At 36.6% G+C, this 23,811-nt stretch overlaps 1 protein-coding gene across 2 annotated transcripts in view; it reads left to right on the top strand.

Annotated features, from left to right (window-relative positions):
* The window catches only part of GPR180 (G protein-coupled receptor 180), a 38,258-nt gene extending 17,766 nt beyond the window's left edge, over nt 1-20,492 (top strand). Inside the window, exons 7-11 of one of the 2 annotated variants that reach the window (XR_009691228.1) lie at nt 3,217-3,408; nt 5,282-5,359; nt 6,355-6,684; nt 15,082-15,167; nt 20,000-20,492. Coding sequence is in view for 1 of the 2 variants with exons in the window: in XM_061133045.1 (XP_060989028.1) it covers nt 3,217-3,408; nt 5,282-5,359; nt 6,355-6,513 (429 nt within the window). In the remaining variant the exon portion in view is untranslated. Of the gene's footprint in view, nt 1-3,216; nt 3,409-5,281; nt 5,360-6,354; nt 8,635-15,081; nt 15,168-19,999 lie in introns of those variants that run through there. The other variant, XM_061133045.1, reaches the window with a different exon arrangement.
* Nucleotides 20,493-23,811: the final 3,319 nt, after the last annotated feature.

Genomic DNA, 23,811 nt, shown 5'->3' on the forward strand with positions numbered 1-23,811 from the left:
TGAGGAGCTTGGGATTAGCAGATGCACAACAGCTATGTATTAAATAGGTAAACAGCAAGGTCCTGCTGTGTAGCACTGGGAACTATATTCACAATCAGGTAATAAACCACAATGGAAAAGAATATGAGAAAGAATACATATATATGTGTAACTGAATCACTTTGTTGTACATCAGAAACTAACACAACATTATAAATCCCATATAGTTCAATTTTTTAAAAATAAGGAAAAAAAGAGTGATAGATCAAATAACCTGTTAATTTTCTGAGTGCTACTATATGTAGATTATAGAATTTCATTGTAATTTACCTGAATCTGAGCTTCCTATCAGCTTATTTAAGCACAGTATGTTTAACATTCAGTTAGATTCTCATTTTCTAATTAAGAGCTTTCTTTCATATTTTCTAACACTTTGTAAGTACTCAGTATTAAATCAGTCAATTGATGAATCTGGGATTCATTCATTGGCAGGAATCTACTTTATACATGAAAGAATCCAAGTGAATATCAGATTAAAGAAAAAACAAAATGTAGAATGAAAAAGAAGGGGATCTTGTTTTTGAAAGCAAATACACCCAAAACAAATTTGGTCTTTTAGAAGGGTCCTCTCTGCTCTTGTTTTGTTTTCCTCTACTGTGATATGTAGACATTCTAGGATCTCTGTATGCTTGTATGCAATGGATTTATAAAAATTTAGATGAAAGATATAAACATAAAAATTTGTACTGAATTTGTGACCAGTATAAGTTACAGATGAAAATGAAGTATACACTTGGGTTCTATACAGGACAGCATAATCTGTTTTAATGCATTAAATAAATTGAAAAACTCAGTAGTGGAGGGTAAAGCCTGTGCTTTATTCATCTCTGTACCTCTAGTACTTATTTAGTACTGTAAGTGCCGAGTGACGGTCTGTTGAATTTACATGACTGATTTAGAAAGGGACTATATCATAGGTATTTATATTTAAAAAGAAGATAATGCCAGGAAGGGAGAGCTAATGAGCAAGAAGTGAGTTGGAGGTGATTAAAATAAGGGCAAGATCCTACCAACTTAACACTTCTGATCCAGGGTTTATGGAGAGTAATGTTGCATCAAGTTCAATTCTCATTTCTCAGTAACCTTTTTTAAAAATTGAATTTTCATTATTTCATTGTAATTTAAATTCATTATCATAAACAAATACAAATTGAGATTATAACTCTACATTAGACTTTCTGTGAGCATGTGTGAAGACTGTGAGACGTGGCACTGGTCCTCAACAACAACCAGACTAGGTGGACGAGACAGGCAGAGATCATGTAAATACGTACACCATATTCCACAGGTCACACATTAGCGTGTGTGTGTGAAAATATGGGGGTGCTGTGCTTCGTTGCTTCCGTCGTGTCTGAGGCTTTGCGACCCCGTGGACTGTAGCCCACCAGGCTTCTCTGTCCATGGGGATTCCAGGCAAGAATACTGGAGTGGGCTGCCATGCCTTCCTCCAGAGGATCTTCGCAACCCAGAGATTGAACTCAGGTCTCCCACACTGCAGGCGGATTCTTTACTGCCTGAGCCACCAGGGAAGCATAGACATGGCACTTTCCCTCAACAACAGCCAGACTAGGTGGACGAGACAGGCAAAGAGAGATCACATAGATATGTACACTGTATTCCACAGGTCACGCCTTAGCATACGTATGTGAAAATATGGGAGTATGAGTATGTAAAAATGTGAATCATGGGAAATGGTTATTTTTTTCTGCTTTGTTGGATTATAATTGAAAACCAGAAATTGTATAGATTTAAGCTACATAACTTGATGTTTTGATATATATACATTTTGAAATGATCACCAAAACCTAGCCAGTTAACATCCATCACCTCATGTAGCAGGAGATATTAGTTCTGTGATAGCACTTTTTTGTGGTAAAAAGTCAAGTTTAGAAATGCATGTTGAGGAATCAGATGGGTATAATTTGGTGCGGTAGAGGAATAACTTTCAGTAAAAAAAAAAAGATCAAATATTTGGTCCAAGAAGAAAATTCATTTTGTGCAACAGGAGAAGGGAGTTCACCTAGCAAGAACATAGCAGAAGTAAAATGAGGGGGGAAGATTCAAGAATGAGGAAAGGAGGTGGTTGCTGGTAAACTCCATAAAGCCTAAAACTAGATTTAGTAATGGAGTTTTCATCTAAATCCTTTGGAAGCCACTGAAGACTCAATTCTGAGTGTTGAGTTGGTAAAAGAAGGGAGCACAGAGGACCAATGACTTGTGTGATGGTAAAAATTATCATAATTTAAGTGATTGATGTTTAGTAAAGATGGAGGGAATGTGGGCTCTGATTACTACTGAATAGCAATAAACAGAACAGCTTAATCAGGAACTTGCTGAGCTTTTCACTGGCATAGTAACCACGGGGGAGAAAAGGTGAACAAACACATAAGGAAAGTAACGCTGCCCTGGGTGCCATAATGGATATTAAAAATCCACTCTCCTTGGGACTTCCTTGGTGGTCCAGTGGTTAGCACTTAACCTTCCAACACAAGTACGCCTTCAAGCCCTGGTCAGAGAGCTAAGATCCCACGTGCCTCTCAGCCAAAAAATCAAAATAGAGAACAGAAACAACATTGTAACAAATTCAGTAAAGACTTTAAAAATGGTCCACATCAAAAAAAAAGAAAGAAAGAAAGAAATCTTAAAAAAATCTACTCTTCTTTAACCAGAGAGGTTAACGTGGAAAAAAAGAGTGAAATCAACAATTCAGACTTGCTCGTTTGTGGATTATAAAAGATACTGAGATATTTGAAACTTTATCCTGAGATAACAGGCTTGAATGCAGAACAGTTTGATTCATAATAAGGTGTTGAAATAAGAAAGAGATTGATTTAGAAGAAAGTTTGTGCTTATTCTCTTCCTCTTTTCAACTTATTTTCATCATAAGAGATGTGTTATTTGAATCATGGTAGCAGTAGTCTTTTTTGTCTCTAATACATGGTCTCATTTTGAGGGGCTTGATAACAAGGCCCCTTCCTCCAGCTTAGGGGTGTCAGTGAGGGGAAAAACTGCCCTTACTTTGTCAACACCTTATATAGTTTGATAAATCTTAGAACCTCTTAGGAATGAATGTACTGTTTAGGAGGATATATAAAAGAGTTGAATAAAGTACTTTATTCTAAGTAGATAAGACTTTTTTCTCTAAAAATATGTATTTATTATTATTTTTCTTTGCAGAGTATTTTGCTACTTTGGGAACAGTTTGAAGAAACCAGTTCTCACAACCACCATTCGCACCACAGCTTAGCAGGAATCCTTCTTATCGTTTTAAGAATTTGCCTAGCGTTGTCCTTAGGCTGCGGGCTCTACCAGATCATCACAGTGGAGAGGAGTACACTCAAAAGGGAGTTCTACATCACCTTTGCCAAAGTATGGGTTTGCTTAGAAGAGTACTTCTTTGCATTGTCAACTTCATTCTGCATTACTGGGGAGTTAGTACGCAACCCTGGGCTAATACTTCATAAACTTTTATTATGTGCCAGGCACCACTCTTAACGCCCTTTATGTGCTTCAGCTCATTTAATCTTCACAATTTATGAGCTGCAGGTGATACTATCCCCATGTTACAGAGCCCCTGGAACAGTAGTTTCCATGTAATCTTTGGCAGGTCAGTTTTGCTTGAATTGTGATTTCTCTATCAATAGGGATTTTACATTCTTTTCTATAGTATCAGAACTTTTTAAAATAGATTACTGTTTGCATTTCTCAAAAAGCAGTTTTTAATTGACTATGAGCTGTTTACTCCCAGAATTATGCAATGTTTTATAACGAACTATGAAGAGCCATTCTTCAGTGTAAGCAGAGGGAGCCAGGAGACTGAGTACACGCTGCACTTCAGCCATTTCATGGCATCCATACGAGATCATGTTGACTTCATTCCCCCTTTCCGTGTTCTTCCTATGCCAGTGAGAGCCAAAGGCAGATGGATTTTTTTTTTTCTGTACCCATTTAATAAAGGAAAAGATCAGGAGAGAGGTTGGGGCAGTCACATTACAGAAGCCTCCCTCCCTGGAAGGTAATACTTTTGATACACAGATGGAGAGAATCCATAACCCATCCTCTCGGCAACTCTAAACCACATTCTGACAAGCTGTTTGGTCACCCATCCTAGTCCACGGTCTCAGAAGAGTGAGGCTGCTATGGACAGAGGGCCAAGATTCCTTCTTTATTCCTGATGTGGAACTTTGTCAAGCTGCTGCTGCAGGCATCTTATGTATCAAACAGGCAAGGATATGCCTTTCACTTTGGAATTCTTCACAGAGACAATGGTGCCTATTGTCTGAAACGTTAGTATATACCTCGGTTGTATAAAAACTAAATTTTTTCTTTTCAATGTTTTAAACAGTACCAGAATTTTTCTTAAACTGAAATTTTTATTTTTATGTTTTCATATAGCTATTTGAATAAGTTCAGACATCCAGAAGCATTTAAAGAGTAGCAAACACATTCTCACCGCTCTCCCATCTATGAAGTTATCACCTCCTTATATAATCACAACTATTAATTCCTAATTTATTTTTCAGAGAATTAAAAATATATATTATTAAATATTTTATATTTCCCTTTGCATTTATACAGATAGTAACATACTAAACACATATTTATATATCTTGTTTATTTTTCTTACAATATCAAGGTACTAACCATGTCAAGAGCTAGTAATATTAACTTATTATTTTATTTCAAATTTAATTTTAGAAAAGGATATTTTGCCATGTTCTAGGAAAAATGGAAAATATATATTTGAAAATAAAAGAGTTAAAAAGTTTTCCATTCCTACTTTCCTAATTCCCGTGTCTTTTGTACTAAATCTCAAACACATAACCACTGTTAATCAGTTTTTTGTGTTATTCTTACAGAATTTCTTTATGTATCTATATGAAACTATGAGTGAATATTCTTATGGTTTTTACAGAAATATTGCACATTTGTACCGTACCTCGCTTTTCTCAATTATCGATTTGTTACTTGTTTAAACATGTTCGTAGTATATCAAAATGTGTATATGTGAAAGATGGAAGATTTTAAATACTCCTAAAAAAAACACCCATTTGATTAGAAACAAAGTATCATTGTCACAACAATAGCAAACTTATTTCTATCTTTTATCGCAGTTTCTACTGTACAGGCCAATTGAGATCAATCAAGACCTCCTAAATAGGCTAGTAATGTTTTCTGTCTGGTATATTATGAAAACAGAGGCACAGCTGCGCTTATTCAACGTATTTTTCATTTGTTTCAGGGCTGCATCTTGTGGTTTTTGTGCCATCCAGGTCTTGCATGCATTTCTATCATTTTTGATGACTACCAAAGAGATAAGGTAAATAATATACATGATCAAAATAGTTTTATTTTTAGTCTTTATTGGGAAATTAAGTAGGAAAAACCTATTTATCCGCTCAGTAGTTTCTTTGGATTCTATGAAATAGAACTTGGAAACAAAATATTAAACCAGTGAGTATTTCAATTTAGTTTATAAGCAAAATGATGGAAAAATAGCTTTTGTTATTCCTATTTTAACCTATCTCATAGTACTATTTTATAAATTAAATTGTAGAATTTATAAATACAGTTGTTAAGAAAAAATGATTAAAAATGTTCACTACATAATGTTAAATATGAAGATGACTTTTTAAAAATCAGTCTAGTTGCTTTAATACCCTGCAGACTGGAGTGCCGTGCTCAAGTATGTCACATTTTGGTTGCGTTGATACCTACCGTCTTAGGTGAATGACTCCATCATTTCAAAGTGGAATTCTGCCAGGAGCTCTTTACAAGCTATGCCATATATGCTTGAACACAGAAATGTTTCTTGAACCTGAGGTATTTACAGAGGGTAGATAGGAAGGTAGTCTACAAAGACAGAGAAACAACCTGAGAATTTCTGAAAGAGCTTTTAGAGTACTCGTCAAGATTCAGGTAGGGGCATTCTTTATTCCTATTACTAGATTAGCCAGGAGCCTGATTTTTCATATTATTTTCTTGTAACTTATTACTTTGTTCAGTGCATGCACCCTTGAGGAGAGAATGTAAATTATTCTTTTGTGTCTTATTTTGACATCTATAAACTGCTAAAAGAATTTTACTTGTGAACAATTACAGTCCTGAACATTAGTTGTATTTTTCTATTGAAAATTTCTTTTTTAAAATTTACCTTCAGTAAAGATGGGGAAGATATAATTTTTTATTTATATATATTTACTTAAAGTATATATATGTTTATGTGTGTATAAAGTGTATATAGGTTCATGATAAATTGAGTATAATTTCTCTGTTTTTGCATGCAGTAAAGCATTCCCTTTCTTTCCTTTTCAGGTCATTACAATAGGTGTTATCCTTTGCCAGTCTGTTGCCATGGTCATTCTCTACAGACTCTTTCTATCCCACAGCCTGTACTGGGAAGTTTCTTCACTTTCCTCAGTAACACTACCACTGACCATATCATCTGGACACAAAACTCGGTCTCACTTCTGATACTTGCTTTTCTCTAAAGGAAAGTGAATTGATTCACCAGAGTGCAATAAGGATCCAAATACAGTGACTTTTTTTTTCATACTTGTGGTATGAAAAACTGAACAGAGAAAGCAGAGCATGTTATATATATAACTGCATTTAAGCAGTACCAAACTGAAAACTGAAAAAAAGGTAATAAATGTTTTGAAATATACTTAATAAACTTTCAAGAAAGAGCGTTGTTATAAGGTGATTTATGCAATTTCTATATGGAAATAAAGATGAAAAGAATTATATGATATTTTTATAAGAGACTCATCACTTACAATGCCTCATCCTACATCAGTAGTTAACTCAGGTTTGATAGTCCAAAAAAAGTGATCAGTTAAATGATTACTTACTTATATGAATCTAAAATAAGTCCAGTTATGAAATCAGTGTAATACACTGGTTAAAAACTGCTTCTTTTTATGCTTTAAGGAAACTGCATTTCATATTGGAGTTTAAAGATATTGAAAATTAAGTTACTTCAGAAAACTAATATAAAATATATTTGTAGTTAAGTGAATAAGCTTTTGTTTATTTTTGGATGGGGTTATTCTGCATTTTCTTCTATTATTTTGGCTCTAGTTAGGATTTAGCTTGATTAGCAAAGGGTTTTTGACAGATAATTTATGAAAAACTTAGATAAATTGCAGCGGTTGTACAAAGGATTTTAAAATCTGAGCACTTAGGTGAAGGGACAAGCAGGTTAACATGTTTAAAAAGAAAGAAGGAAAAAGTACTCTATGATATGGTTACTAAAATTTTAATCCTGATATAATTCATTTCTCTTACATTGAATCCCCAATCATAATTAAGCTGTATACACAGATTAAATTAACAGAAGCATTTCACATAAATGTTGGTTTCAGTCATCAACTACCCATGAATTCCTGCCCAAGGATACTTAATCAGGATTAAATTTTCTATGAATAATTGAAAAACAAAATACTCACTGGATTTGTTATAATCCGTGTTGGCACTGGATTCTAAGTGGTTGCCATCTTGAATCCTTTGTAATAAAGCCATATTTTTTGCGAATGATGCCCTGGTATTGAGTATACAAATACTCTATCAAGTGCCTGTTTAAAAAATTGCTAAATGGTTGTTGGTACTTGCAATATAAAATGACTATTCCCATTAAGAGTCACTGATCAGAAATTATTCTGTCTTGCAAGTCCTTCAGGCCTTTTCATTTTTACCTCTGGCTTATTTTAAAGATTTTTTTTAAAAAATCTACTTTCAAAGGTGTTACGTTTTTGAGCAAGAAATAGTGCACTGATCTGGTAATTAACCGTTTTAATTAAATAGTTAAAGTAACATAGCAGAACTTAAAAAATATCTATGATTTTGTCTTTGTTTTTCCTTTGCATCTAGTCTCATTGAAAGTGAATAGTATTCTGCTTCATTTTAAAGGCAAAGTACATGTGTTCGTGACTAGCAAAATGGCAGAGTGACAAAGTTCAACCTGCTCATTAAATCATCAACAGCTCTTTGTAAATTATTTAATAAATGAGAGCTACAGGTTGAGACTAGAAAGTCTACAGTATATTTTAGATTTATGTGATCTTCTGAGTGGTCATGACCTTTTCTTTTACCACATCTCACTAATAACCCCAGTTATTGTCTGTTGTATTCAACTGAAGTGCAGTTAATTGAGCTGGAAAAAAAGACTGAAGCCTTTTCAAAAGTTTTGTTAACTTGCAACAATGGGAAGAGAATAATCTTTGTGTTACCTACACAAAGAACATGGAAACTGTAATCAACATGTATGAAATACATTACTGTGCTTGCATTTATGAGGCTTGAGCAATTTTTTTTACTTTTATTTTTTAATTTATGGTTGAATTTACTGATAATTTATTTTATTATTCAAGAGCCATTGTTAAATGAAGGAAGACAGTTTGTTAATAAATGTATAAAACAGCTGTGAATAAAGTTTAGTAATCTGAGTTCAGAATTCATAGTTCATAAGTCATGACATGGTATCCCCTGTTTTTTCTCTTCCTGAATGTTTACATGGAGATTTGTTACCACAGATTACAGAAAGATAAGTGTATACTGCAAACTCTAATTAAAAATCAGAATTTTGCCACTTTTCTTTATTTGTCAGATAATGCTTTTTTTTAAATCTATGTTTACATTTTTTCTTGGAGAAGTTGGTCTTTCCAGAGCTTTTTTTCCCCAGGAGCATTTTCTTTCTTTACGTAGGAAGGTATGTCTGCTCGGATGCTCAGTTTTGCCTGACTCTTTGTGACCCCATGGACTGTAGCCCACCAGCCTCCTCTGTCCATGGGGATTCTCCATGGGGATTCTCCAGGCAAGAATAGTGGAGTGGGTTGCCATTTCCTTCTCCCGGGGCTCTTCCTGACTTAGGGATCGAACCTGTGTCTCCAGTCTCCTGCATTGGCAGGCAGATTCTTTGCCTTCTAGCACCACCCGGGAAGGAAGGTATATGAAGGTGTTTTTATTGATATGTATAATCAATACATATCACCCTAAGCACTAATGTGATAATCACGCTCCCCTGTAACTGAGTATGAAACAGAGAATAAATGATTCCCCATAGTCACCTGACTTCTCTTTCACTTTTCTACTTTACCCTCATGATTTAATGAGCACCTATTAGATATTGTGTTAAATTTTAGTGAGAAAGAATGGCTAGCCATAGTTAACTTTCGCTGTTGGTTTTTAACAGTAAACCTGAAATTGTACTGAAAGTTAGAAATGAGCTTGAATATCTCTGTGTACCTCAGCTCACTTCAATATTTGAACCTTGGCTTTCAGCCAGATAGTGTTGCTAGCAGGGAGATATAATCCAGGCAGAAGAACTTGCTTTAGGAAAAAAAATTTTCATGATCTCAAGTAAAGTAAGCCATGTCTGATGAAAATGGGAGATATACGAGTCTAAGGCCAATTCTAACATAAGGAAACTAGAATCTATATATCAGCATGAACATTGGCCCCTTCAACATGTTTCCCTCAGGAGGCTGTGCATGTTCTCTGAAAATTCTTTGGAAATCCGGAATTATTTGTGAAACATTCATTTTAAATAGCTTCAGTGGTATCAAATCTTTGAGGTTCTTTGTTTTTGAGAAGTGATATGATATAGCCTATCAGTTTGAGACTAGATCTGAAGGGGTAGCACCAATTTTTGTTTCAACGTGTATTTATAAATTGAGACTAAAATAATGACATTGGTTTTCCCATGAGATCTGAAAACTAGTGCGTGAACTCATGCAGTGGTTTTCTAATAGTGCTGCTTCCACACTTGGGCACCTTCTCTGCACAACTCCAAGGGCATTGTGCTCTAGGAGTGATACGAGTGGGTGCTAAGTCCCTTCAGTCATGTTTGGCTCTGTGCGACCTTATGGACCGTAGTCCGCCAGGCTCCTCTGTCCATGGGATTCTCCAGGCGAGAATACTGGAGTGGGTTGCCGTGCCCTCCAGGGGATCTTCTCATCCCAGGAATTGAACCTGCATCTCTTACGGCTCCTGCGTTGGCAGGCGGGTTCTTTACCATCATAGCCACCTGAAAAGTACCCTAGGGGTGACAGTTAGATGAGAATAGTAGGAAGCCTGGAGTTGTGGAAGGAGTGGTCCTGCCCACTACAACCTGGTCTCCACACAGCAAAGGGAAATCAGCTGGATGATGGAATTCTTCATGCTAACTTTATGCCTTTTGTATATTTGAAATTATTTTAAAATTTAGAAATGTAAATGAGCTCAAAGCGACTGTCTTATTAAAGCTCTCCATTTGCTTCCCATTGCACTTGGGAAAAAGTGACTCATGCTCATGACTGTGTTCTACAAGGCCCCACGTGAACAGGGCCCTTTATATCTAATTTCATACCATTCTTCTCACCATGCCCCAGCCTTATCCTTCCAAAATACCTCATTTATGTCACTGCCTCAGAGCCTTTGCATTAGCTATTTCTTCTGCCTGGAATATTCTCTCCCAAATCTTGATGTGGTTCATGGTTGAATTCTCATCCTTCAAGTTCTCAGCTAAAATATCTTTCAGAGACCTCTGACCATCTGTGGTGAATTTATATGGGGCCAATATAGCTAAGCTGCTCATAGGTTCCTCCGAATTACATCTGCATAATTCCAGAATAGTGTGGATCAAAGAGATGTTTGGCATGAGACTTAGAGGACTAAGGGAAAGCAACCAGATCCAGATTCTTTTGATAATTGAAAGCTCCAAGCGAGGCATGCACTGTTGCTGCTCACCCGGTTTATTGCTTAGTTGCCAGTTCACCTTCTTGGTTTGAAGACCAAAAGCTAGGCCCACAGAACACCAACTCCAGCTGAGTCACCTCCGTCAGTTTCTTTGACTCCTGGGCCAGATGTGTGTATTGCTCTGTGACAAAGGGTGCTGGGTTCTACAGGACAACCCCGTCATCGAGGTTGGAGACTTGAAGGCAATGAGGCGGGCCTGGGTTCCAGTGCACCCTCATAAGTTCCACTCAGTTCTTGTGGGTCGCCTCATCCTGGCAGGTCCCAGTGCACCCTTGCTTTCCCCACTTCACATCCATTTTCGCTTCTCACTTCACGTCAGTTCAGTTCAGTTGCTCAATTGTGTCTGACTTCTTGCGACCCTGTGTACTGCAGCATACCAGGCTTCCCTGTCCTTTACTATCTCCCAGAGTTTGCTCAAACTCATGTCCATTGAGTCAGTGATGCCATCCAACCATCTCATCTTCTGTCGTCCCCTTCTCCTCCCACCTTCAATCTTTCCCAGCATCAGGGTCTTTTCCAATGAGTCAGTTCTTCGCATCAGGTGGCCAAAGTATTGGAGTTTCACCTTCAGCATCAGTCCTTCCAATGAATATTCAGGACTGATTTCTTTTGGGATGGACTGAGTGGATCTCCTTGAAGTCCAAGGGACTCTCAAGAGTCTTCTCCAACACCACAGTTCAAAAGCATCAATTCTGCACTCAGCTTTCTTTATAGTCCAACTCTGACATCCATACATGACTACTGGAAAAACCACAGCCTTGACTAGACAGACATTTGTTTGCAAAGTAATGCCTCTGCTTTTTAATATGCTGTCTAGGTTGGTCATAACTTCTTCCAAGGAATAAGTATCTTTTAAATTCATGGCTGCAGTCACCATCTGCAGTGATTGTGAAGCCCCCCAAAATAAAGTCTCTCACTGTTTCCACTGTTTCCCCATCTATTTGCCATGAAGTGATGGGACCAGGTGCCATGATCTTCATTTTCTGAATGTTGAGTTTTAAGCCAACTTTTTCACTCTCTTCTTTCACTTTCATCAAGAGGCTCTTTAGTTCTTCATTGCTTTCTGCCATAAGAGTGGTGTCATCTGCATATCTGAGGTTATTGATATTTCTCCCGGCTATCTGGATTCCAGCTTGTGCTTCATCCAGCCCAGTATTTCTCATGATGTACTCTGCATATAAGTTAAATAAGCAGGGTGACAATACACAGCCTTGACGTACTCCTTTTCCTATTTGGAACCAGTCTGTTGTTCTGTGTCCAGTTCTAACTGTTGCTTCCTGACCTGCATACAGGTTTCTCAAGAGGCAGTTCAGGTGGTCTGGTATTCCCATCTTTTTCAGAATTTTCCACGGTTTATTGTGATCCACACAGTCAGTAAAACAGAAATAGCTTTGGTATAGTCAGTAAAACAGAAATAGATGTTTTTCTGGAACTCTCTTGCTTTTTCAGTGATCCAGCGGATATTGGCAATTTGATCTCTGGTTCCTCTGCCTATTCTAAAACCAACTTGAACATCTGGAAGTTCACGGTTCGCGTACTATTGAAGCCTGGCTTGGAGAATTTTGAGCATTACTTTACTAGTGTGTGAGATGTGTACAATTGTGTGGTAGTTTGAGCATTCTTTGGCATTGCCTTTCTTTGGGATTGGAACAGCCTCCTATAAGAAAATCCCTATAATAAATACCTAATTTTGTATATTAAAAATGGAATGTGTGTGTATGTTGGGGATGTCCTAGTGGTATTTCTTTTCTGATCAGACCCTACAGATACACCATCGTATTTAATGCTGTTCCCCATCCTAATCACTCTATTAGATTATTTTCTTTTTATAGTACTGCTTTCTCTTTGCCATTGCCTCTCTCCTCAATTAGATTGTAAATTCTGAGGGAGTTTGGCCCATTGTATTGTTTATTGCTGTATCCCTAGGACCTAGAACATTCTCTGATTGGTGCACCTTAGATGCTCAAAAATACTTTTGAATGCATGGATAAAAGAAATTCTGAAAAAGTTTTAGACATATATTTAGCAATATCTCCTATATAGTGACATCAACAATGCTGTGCTATTCTTTGAAAGTGACAGTGAAAGTCCCTCAGTTATGTCCAACTCTGTGACCCCATGGACTGTACAGTCTATGGGCTTCTCCAGGCCAGAATACTGGAGTGGGCCTATCCCTTCTCCAGCGAATCTTCCCGACCCAGGAATTGAACCAGGGTCTTTTGCATTGCAGGGAGATTCTTTACTAACTCTGCTACCAGGGAAGCCAATGTGCTGTTCTTTATTAAGTTATTAAAATATGGAACTGAGAATGTGTAAAAATCTTGAGTAGTCAAGTGGTTATTAATAAACCTAATCTCTAAAATTCATCAATTGTAGAAGGATTTTTCAAGTTATCAGAGAGTCAGTTTCTCTCTATTTTAGAGAGACCATGTGGCTGGCATCTTAGCCCACCACAACTAAACGAATCGATTTAAAAGATGTTTACGTTAGCTAGAGGAAGGAATGTTGACAGTAGTCTGAAGCATCTGGGAGAAGACAGAAAAACTATAAATGACCCTAACACTCAAATTCCAGCAGCCTGGGGTCATTTAGTATGGGTGAAAACAGCCCTGCATGCCATGATAGACACTTAGAGCTTTATTATTCAATATAGCTCATGACAGGAATTCCTTGGTGGTCCAGTGGTTAGGTCTCTGTGCTCTCACTGCCAAGGGCTTTCACTTGATTCCTGGTCAAGGAGCTAAGATGCCACAAGTTGTGCAGCCTGGCCTATATGTACATATATATATATATATATATATACACACACACACACACACACACACACATATATCATGGTAATAACACTTAATATTCAAAGATTAAATAATGTTCAGTATTCTCATAGAAATGTTCAAGTACATTGTTAATGTTTTATTCTTATTAAATTGGTAATACATGTACCTTGATTGTACAAAAATTAGAAGCTTGAAAAGAGTAAAAAATTGAGAAATTAAGTCCCTACGGCCACTTATTTCCCTCCCCTGGATTCAACCTCTACTCCCAGTTTCTTGTGTATTTTTCTACAGGTGGCCCCATGTATATGTAAACACATGTGAAACGTAAACTGGAGCATCCCATACAGGTTGTTATGCACATTCAGCAGTTTGTTTTGTATCCCTACTGACTGCATCACCCCATCTTTTCACTGATTGCTTAGAATTTCATTATATGAATGAATCTTTTTAAATTAGTGATTCAATTAGTGATTTTTAAATTAAATTAAATGAATTTTTAAAAATAGTCCTCTGTTACTGGACATTGTTGGTTTCAAGCCTTTTGCTATTACAGGTAGCCCCCTAAACTTCTGGAATAAAAAATTTGCCTGGCCCTCTTCCCCTATTCCCAGACCCTCCCTGCCCTCCCTGTCTCACTTTCCAGGATCTAAATCATTGAAATTTCCAGAGCGATAGAAGTGTTTTTGTTATTCATGGTGGAAACTGATATTTTGTGCTAATGAGATGACTCAGTGTGAGGGTTGACCACACCAGAAAGGCCAAACATGTGATTAGAAGGTTGGGGCTTTGAGTCATGAAAATTTCAGCCTGATCTCCAGGGAGGGAGGAGGCAGTGAGGATTAAGTTCAGCCTTGTGGTCAATGAGCCAATCTATCATGCCCATGTAGTGAAATCCCAACAAAAACTTTGCACACTGAAGCTCAGATAAGCTTATAGATTTTTTTAAATGCAGGTAGAATTAAAAGCATTTGTTTAATGGCCACTGTGTTCTACCTGTGTCACAGGTAGAAAAGCCTTACTTCTTGGAGATTATGTTTAAACCCCCATATTTTCCTCTAGCAGTCTTATTTTTTTATGTTTAAAGTTTTGATCCACTTGAAATTAATTTTGCTGTAAAATATGAACTAGGGATACAACTTAATTTTTTTCAGAAGGTTGCCCACTTATTGCAACATCATTTATTGTGTAATCCACCTTTTATTTATTGATTTGTAGCTAGTCTATTTTGAAACTTTAGGCCTTTCAATAAACTTGATTCATGGTCTAATACCACACTGTTCTAATTATTGTAGCTTTAAAATATGCCTTACTGTCTGGTTGGGATAATTTCTTGCTAGTACACTCATTTTTCCTGATTTTTTATTATTCGTGCCATTTTTTTCATATGATCTTTAGAATCAATTTTTTTCTGATTTTCTTTTTCAAAAGAAAAACAAATCTGCTTTCTGTTTTTAGTGGAGTGAATTAAATTTCCATATTAATTTAGGATGATTTGACTTACTTAACATGTTGGATGTTGATTTCACAGATGGTAGCTCGTCCTTTTGGCTCCTTAGCCAAACATGTCATCAACTGTCTGAATTGTGGTTGCTTCCATAGTGATCCAAGAAACTGGTATGAAATACCTTTCTGTTTTTTTCTAATGTGAACGTTATTTGTCATCACTTTTTAAAGCCTTTTTTATATAAAACTTGAACGTTTCTTGATAATCTCTAGATATTTTAATGTTTTCTTTCACTTTATGTTGCATGTGACTGTTGTTTTATATGTGAAGACTGTTGGTTTCTATATTTTAATTTTGCTTTCAATCACCCAACTGAAATCTTCTAACAGTTGTAATAACTTTTTAGTTGACTCTCTGGTACTTTCTAGATAAACAATCATGATATCTGCAAAGAATGATCATTTAAATTCTCTTTCCCTTTTTTACCCCTTATTTTCACTCCTTATTACTAGTATCTCCAGAACAAGAGTAATTAGTTTTGGTAACATGGTGTTACTATTCCTACATTCCACATTAGGTGGTTCCAAGAGACTGTGAAATATGTATACTGTAATGCCTAGAATAACAACTAAGAAAAAAAACAAGTTATATATTTTGTCAAAATGCAATAGGAAAATTGAAGCAAAATAATTTTAAAAAGTTCAAAACAAAAAAAAAAGGAAAGAGGAAACAAAGAAATTAAAGACAGAGGAAAAAGAGAAAAGCAGAAAACAACAAAATGATAGACCTAAATCCAAACACATCAATAATTACGTTAAATGTAAATGTTTAGAATATACCAATTAAAAGAGACAGAATAGGCTTTTTAAAAATGTTCCAACTATGTGTTATCTATAAGAAACACACTTCAAGTATGATATAGGTGTGTGTGTGCATGCTCAGTCACTTCAGTCATGTCCAACTCTTTGCAACCCCATGGATGTCACCCACCAGGCTCCTCTCTCCATGGACTTTTTCAGGCAAGAATACTGGAGTAGGTTGCCATGCCCAATAATGGGAAAGATATACACATGCAAACAACAATCAACTGAAAATTGTTACTACTGTTGTTGTGTAGTCACTAAGTTGTGTCTGATTCTTTGTGATTCCATGGACTATAGCATGTCAAGCTCCCCTGAGCATGGAATTTTCTAGGCAAGAATACTGGAGTGGGTTGCCATGCCCAATACAGGAAAGTTACACACATGCAAGCAGCAATCAATTGAAAACTGGAATTACTATTGTTGTTGTTGTTCAGTCGCTAAGTCGCTCTTTGCGACCCGATAGACCATATTGGACTTCCCTGGTGGCTCAGACGGTAAAGCATCTGCCTACAATGTGGGAGATCTGGGTTCAATCCCTGGGTCAGGAAGATCTCCTGGAGAAGGAAATGGCAACCCACTCCAGTCTTCTTGCCTGGAAAATCCCATGGACGGAGGAGCCTGGTAGGCTACAGTCCATGGGGTCGCAGAGAGTCAAGACATGACTGAGCGACTTCACTTCACTTCACTTCAGACTGTATGCAGCTTGTCTGGCTCCCCTGTCCTCCACTATCTCCCCAAGTTTGCTCAAATTCATTCATGTCCATTGAATTACTATATTAAGATCAAAGTAGACTTCAGAGTAATGAAAATTACCAGGGATAAAGAAGGGATGAAAAGATAAAAGGGTCAATTCCCTAAGACAACATTGCAGTCTTAAATGTATACATCAAACAATAGATCTTCAAAATACATATTTCAAAAACTGACAGAACTGAAAGGAGAAATAGGCAAGCTCAATTTGGAGACAACAACACTCTTCTCTCAGTGATCAACAGAACTAGTTAAAAAAAAAAAATCAGCTAGAATATAGAAATGAACACCACCACCAATCAAGCAGATCTAGTTGATATTTATAGATCACTCAACCCAACAGTAGAAAAATATACATTCTTTTCAGGTACACATGGACCATTCATTATGATAGACTATATCCTGGTTCATAAACCATAACAAATCTAAAAGAATTGAATTTATACAAAATATACTCTCTGATCATAATCAGGAACAGATAGATAACTGGAAAATCTACAAACACTTGAAAACTAAACACTTTTTAAATGAACCATGGCTTACCAAATATATTTTGAATTGACAGAAAATGAAAATACAGCATATGAAAATTTGTGGGAAGAAGCAAGTGTGTTTCTTAGAAGAAAGTTTATAGTATCAAAAGCTTGTGCAAAAAAGAAGAAAGTCTCAAATTAATAACTTCAGCTTCCAACTGAAGAAAATAAAAAAGAAGTGAAAAATAATCCCTCTTTTCGACCCTATGAACTGTAGCCCACCAGGCTCCTCTCTCCAAGGGATTCTCCAGGCAAGAATACTGGAGTGGGCTGCCATGCCCTCCTCCAGGGGATCTTCCTGACCCAGGGATCTAACTCATGGTCTTCTAGGTCTCCTGCATTGGCAGGCGGGTTCTTTACCCCTAGCATCACCTGGGAAGCCCATTTAGCCATTTGGGAAATATAAAGGGCACAGTGATAAAAGAATCTGCCTGCCAATGCAGGAGACGTGGGTTTGATCCCTGGATCAGGAAGATTCCATTCTCCATGGACAGGGAAGCCTGGCAAGCTGCAGCCCATGGGGTCACAAAGAGTCGGACACAGCTAAGCATGAGCGTGCACATCACATATGCAAATTAAAATTGTGGTGAGAAATACCACTAGATGCCTATTAGAATGCTAAAATAAAAATAATGAAAATAGCAAGTCCTACCAGGGATGTGGAGTGTCTGTAACTCTCCTATATTGCCGGTGGAAATGCAAAATGGCACAGCCGCTCTAGAAAAAGTTTTGCAATTACTTATAATGTTAAATAAATTACCATATCACACAACAATCCTACCTCTGAGTATTAACCCTAGATAAGGGAAAACTTATACTCGCATAAAAATCTGTACACAGACTTCCCTGGCAGTCCAGTGGTTAAAACTCCACCCTTCCACTGCAGGGACCACAGGTTCTATCCCTGGTGAGGGCACTAAGATCCCACATGCTATACAGCACAGCCACAAACAAACAAAAGATCTGTACCCAAATGTTGATAGTAGCTCTGTTCACAATCATAAAAAACTGGAAACAACCCATATGCCCTGAATTTACAAAGTAGGATATATCCATGCAAAGTAATACTGTTGGTAACAAAAAGAAACAAACTATTGAGTCACACAACTTGGATGAGTCACAAAAGCATTCCAGTCTTAAAAGGTTATATACTATATGATCCCATTTAGACGGCATTTTCAAACAGGGCTTCCCTAGTGGCTCAGTTGGTAAAGAATCTGCTTGTAGTCATGGAGAAAAGATCAGTGGTTGCCAGGAGTTACAGGTGGGAGAAGGGTATGACTGTGAAGGGATAACACGAAGGAGTTAGTTGGATGTGATGGAACCTTTCTGTATCCCAGTTGTGGTTGTGGCTACATCAATCTGTACATGTGTTAAAATTCAAAGAGCTGCACACTGAAAAGGTCAATTTTATTGGGTCATAATTTAGAGACTAAAATAAATTTTACGAAGTGGATGTTGAATTTTGTCTAGTGCCTTTCAGCATTTAAGAATATGATATGATTTTCTCTTTTGTTCTATTAAATAGTGAGTAGTATTAACAGATTTCCTGAAGAAGAACCATCATTCAGTACATTTTTTAAAGTTTTACCATCCCAAACCAATGAGATTTTTAAAACTGGGATAATCAACAGGGTATAAACTTGAGCAGTTTGAAGACTGAAAGTATTCAGATTCTCTTATTCTTTGAGGATGTCTTTGAAAGACAAGACTCATATGTGTTTGTTCTGAAAAGTGCATTTAAAATCAGTTGATTTATTTTTATTTTTGCTTTATGCATCACTTATACTTCAGGGGTTTTGCCACTAGATACTTTATAGAGCTGGTTAGTTGTAAAAGGTGCCAAAGTCTGTCATATTTAGAAGGTATTATTATCTACTAGGAAGAGCAGAGACTTTTTGACAAGACAGTCTGATTTCAAATCTTGGCTCTGCCATTTTTCAATCATTTTCTCGTATGTAATCTTGTTTGGAATGAACAGTGATTCCTTTAGCATGGCGAAGGGGTCATATTGAAAAAAGCGAGGAGTGTTCAGCTGTGAGAGATGGTTCTGACGTTACCAACTCACGGGACTGGTGTAAAGATTATGTCTGGTGCTTGTGCCTGTACAGTGCAGTGCTCTTTATTTATAGGCTTGAAGGTTGTGCGCAAAACTTTCAGTGAACCAAAGGTTCTTCCTAACCTATTCACTCACAGAGATAATATTTAAATGTCCATGAGATGAAAGTGTGTGTTTTAAATAATGGTACATATGTGGTTAGAACAGAAAGTAGGTGTGATTGGAATATATTCAAGATTCTATCTACTTCACACACGACTACATTCCAACATACACCCACACAAAATAAACTTTTAAATCTCTTGCCTAGCCTGTGAGCCTTAAAGATCTTTCAGATTAGCTTTTAAGACTTACCCAGAAGTCAAAGCATTTGTAAAAGATTTGATGGTGGAGGGGGGGGAGGCAGAGAGGTGTTGAAGTGCAAAGTGGTTTCTTCTCAGATGCACCAATTTCTGTGACCAAAGTTCCTTATCAATTTAGTAAATTGTATTATTCTTTTGTTCCTTTTGTGAAGACATCAGGTTCTGTAGAAATCAATGACATTCCATAGTTTGTTAAAGTTTAGTAGTTAGTTTCAGACTAACAATCTTCTTAAACCCCTGTAAATTCTATCTTTGGTTGTTCCCAAATGCATAGAGAGTGGTTCACACGCTTAATTTGAGAATTCAGGATAGAAGGCATTCTAGATGTAGCAGAGTTAGGTTTTACGAACAGTATCTAAAGTCACGAATTACGGCTGCTATGTAGATTTCAAGGTCATAGGTATCTCACCTTTTAAAATATAAATTCCTTTCCAGAGAGCAACATTTCCCTGCCTGCCCTTCAGCTTCCGAGATCCTGTCTCTCTCACTCTGCCCAGTAGGACCCCTTCCTTGTGCTGAAAGAATCTCTTTGCTCCGAACCAGATGTTTTCCCCCAGGGCTCGGCTTTAAGTCGGTAAGGCAATATTTCCTGCCTTTTGTCTCCTCATTTCTCATGCTTCTACTCTTTATCATAATGTTGTTTTGGTGTTTCTAGTTCTTGATGATACACCACTGTCAGCTCAAGCGCACGCTATGAGTTTCAACAGCTGTGACATGTCTAAACCGCATTATCTTGAAAGTGTTGGCACCAGTGAAAAATAGAAAGGAGCCAAATTAATAAAACAAAACATTTCAAAGGGTTCCTATGGATACACCCTGAAACCGGGAAGTACCCATTGGGCTGAGTTGACTCATCCCTCCTGTAATCGCCTCTCCTAGCCTTGCTGCATCATTTATGTCCACACCGTATAATGCATGCTTGAGGAGAGTCGGAGCATCTGATGATTGCAATCACATCACCAAAGGTGTGCCTTTTTGCCTATAAAATCCATTCTTAAATGGGTTATTGTGTTTGAAGTGATTGATTACAGTCTTTAGAGATAAAATATGAATACTGTACAAGGGGTGTGGAAACCAAGGTACAAAAATGGTATGTTTTATGTAAAGGAGTAATCAGAAAATAATGAGTATGCATTCTAATGAAGGTAAAGTCACTGCAGCAGATTGAAAAGACTTCCTTTTATTGCGAGTAGAACCTGTGCAGAGCCGGGCTCAGGCAGTAATAACGCGGTGTTACGTTCCTTTACATCTGATTTTATGAGACCTTTAAGTGTCGGTGCTACTCTCCTCTTTATGTATTCGTATTTTAGTTTTAATATAGTTGCTTAGAGTTTGATTTTTTTTAATGAGGTGAAGCTTCAGGGTGTAAACATAAATGCCTCTGAGTTATGAGTGGCAGGGGAGGAGTCAGGAAAGGAAGAATATAGTCTGAAGTGAAGATCAGTTTATTTTTCATTTGAAAAGGAAATGCTTTTTATCTCCATATGTGTAGTGACCTTTTTTTCTTTTTTGCTGAGTGATTTACCTATACCTGACCTTTTCTATTTAGTTCTTCATCATTCCCTTTATACTTTCTAAGAGCTTTGCCTATAATGCATATTGGAAATTTTTCCTTGTTTGTGATTTGCTTTTCCGTTTAGTTTGTGATTTTTTTGGCATTCGGAAATGTAGTTTTCATATAGTTAAATATGTGAATATTTCCCTTTGATGTTTCTACCTTTAGTGTTCTTTAGTACCTTAAAGATTATATATACAGTTATTTTTTATTCACTAATTCCATGGTTTGTTTTGTTTTGTTGTGATCAATTTCTTATCTACTTGGAGTTTATCTTGATGTAAAACAATAGTTCTTATCCGGGGCTGTGCATTAGAATTACGTGAGAAAAACATTTATGTGTCTAGCTAGATGCCGTCCAGACTAATTCATTTAGACTTTCTGAGGGTGGGGTCTGGCCATTGTATTTTTCTTAGAATTTCTGCAAGTGATTTGTGGTTTATAACCAGGGTCAAGAAACACTGTTTAAAGAATCAGGTATGGATGCAATGTTTTGTTTTCCATATTGTTTCAACCTGCATTACAAAGATGTTTTTGAAGACTATTTGCAAATATGAAAATGGTGATGATAAAATGTGCGTAAGTGAAAAAAATTGACAAACTTTACATGTGTGGCGAATATACCTATACCCCCTGATTCCAACAAAAAACTGAGAAAATACATTTAAATCTTTAAATACATTTAAATCAGAGATTTAAATCTCTGATGATTGTCTCAGAGTAGTGGAATTCAAATGTTCTTACTTATTCCTTTCTGCCTTTTCCAAATTCTCTATAAGGAGAATTAATTGCCCTTTATCATAAGAAAATTCTGTTGCAGAAGGACGTTACTTTTTTAAAAGATTAATTTCTAGTCGTTACTTTTTAAACAGTACATCGAAGAGTATGGGAAATGTTTCGGCTGTGACTGTTTTCATTAGATTAGATCTGTGGCTTGTAAGATGAGGACATTGCACTTGCATACCTAAGTTTTACTGTTTGCTGCTTTTATTTTATAAACAAAAATATGTTTATTTTATAGACATATACTGATTTAAATCATAACCAATTTTAAGTTTATGAAATGTTTGCTTTTTAGCATTAAGTTATCTCTGAGAATAAAACACAATTTTGGAAAGACTGATAAAAATAATCTGTAGAGTTCAGCATCTGATTTCTTTGGCCAGTAAGGAAATCACAGTGGCCAGTATGGTTTTATCTTAGCTTGTGTTAACACATTTCCTCATTCTGCAGAAGAGATTCAATTTAATACTAAGATTCATGTAGGACTTCTGTAGACATTAGAAACTGAGAACTTTAGACCGTATCAAATCCATTCTCCTGGTGACAAAAACAATTTGTTTAAAATTGAAGTGTAGTTGATTTGCAATATTGTGTTAGCTTCAAGTATACAGCAAAGTGATTCAGCTTTTCAGATTCTTGTCCATTCTTTTCAGATTCTTTTCCATTATAGGTTATCACAAGATATTGAATAGAGTTCCCTGTGCTATACAGTAGGTCCTTGTTGTTTATGCTGACAATTGACAAGACTGTTTGAAGGCCATTTATTTTACTGGAGCCTTACAAAAGTTCTTGTATTCGATTGGTGGGATTTTACCATATGTAATCGAATCTAGGGTTTCATTGTTTTAAGATTTACCGTTAATTTTACCAAGAAGCGGATTATGCCAGAATGCTTTCCAATTATATTGACTATTAAATGCATTCAATTTCAAGATCTTAAAATCTGAAACACATATGCATCTTAGAATTGAAACACAGCCTTTTTTCTTTTTAAATGAGAATATGGGAAGATGAAACTTTCTTTTCCAATACATCCAGGATTTAAACTTTAACATTTGAATGTTCTAGACCATACAGACAATTAATCTGTAGATGTTATAACAGATTAGTGAAGAAAGGACGTGTATGATCATTTTTTGAGGAGATGTATTTAGTCCAAGTGATGAAAGTATTATTGTGGGAGGTCAACCTAAGAAGGATCAGAAGCCACATCTTCCTACCAATCCAAGTAACACTGGTTTTCTGCCATATGGAGTGTGATATCTTATGGCTAGTGAGAGTTCTTCTGCACAAGTTTTCTAATTAGCTAAATGACTCAGGCCCTACTTTGCTATAGCTTTGGCATCTTCCCTAAGTGCTAGAGGGGAATGAGGGGATGCATAAGTATTTAACTAGTTAGATCTGAGCAGAGTGGCAATTACATGACTCAGTCAAGTTTTACAGTTACAGCTTTGAAAAGGAATCTTAGAGATTCTCCTAAAACGGTCCCCTCATTTTGAAGAAAGGAATCTAGAGGCTCTGGGCAGAGGCGAGGAAGTGTAAATAATTTGCTCGAGATCACATAGTCACATACAGGCAGAGCCAAGCCTGGAATCCAGGCCCCAGGCTCCCAGTCTGATACGCCCTTTCCACTGTTACACATTCCCCATATTCAAGGATATGAAAATGGTGGGTGTTAAGTAAGTTTAAGCACACTGAATTTATAAACTATGTGCTGATTTTGGCATATTTGTTTTGTAAGTGTTTGCTTCATCTACTTTGGGAAAATCCAAAAAGGAAACTGGCAGTGATGACTTATTTATCACTCACAGAGTTCAAGGCAGAGCCAAATACTTTGTCTAATATAATCCTCTCAACAACCTCCAGAGGGAATGAGTTCAAATAGATAAAGTAATTTACACAAAGTTAC

This window comes from Dama dama, chromosome 30 (assembly GCF_033118175.1).
Source record: "Dama dama isolate Ldn47 chromosome 30, ASM3311817v1, whole genome shotgun sequence".
NCBI lineage: Eukaryota > Metazoa > Chordata > Mammalia > Artiodactyla > Cervidae > Dama > Dama dama.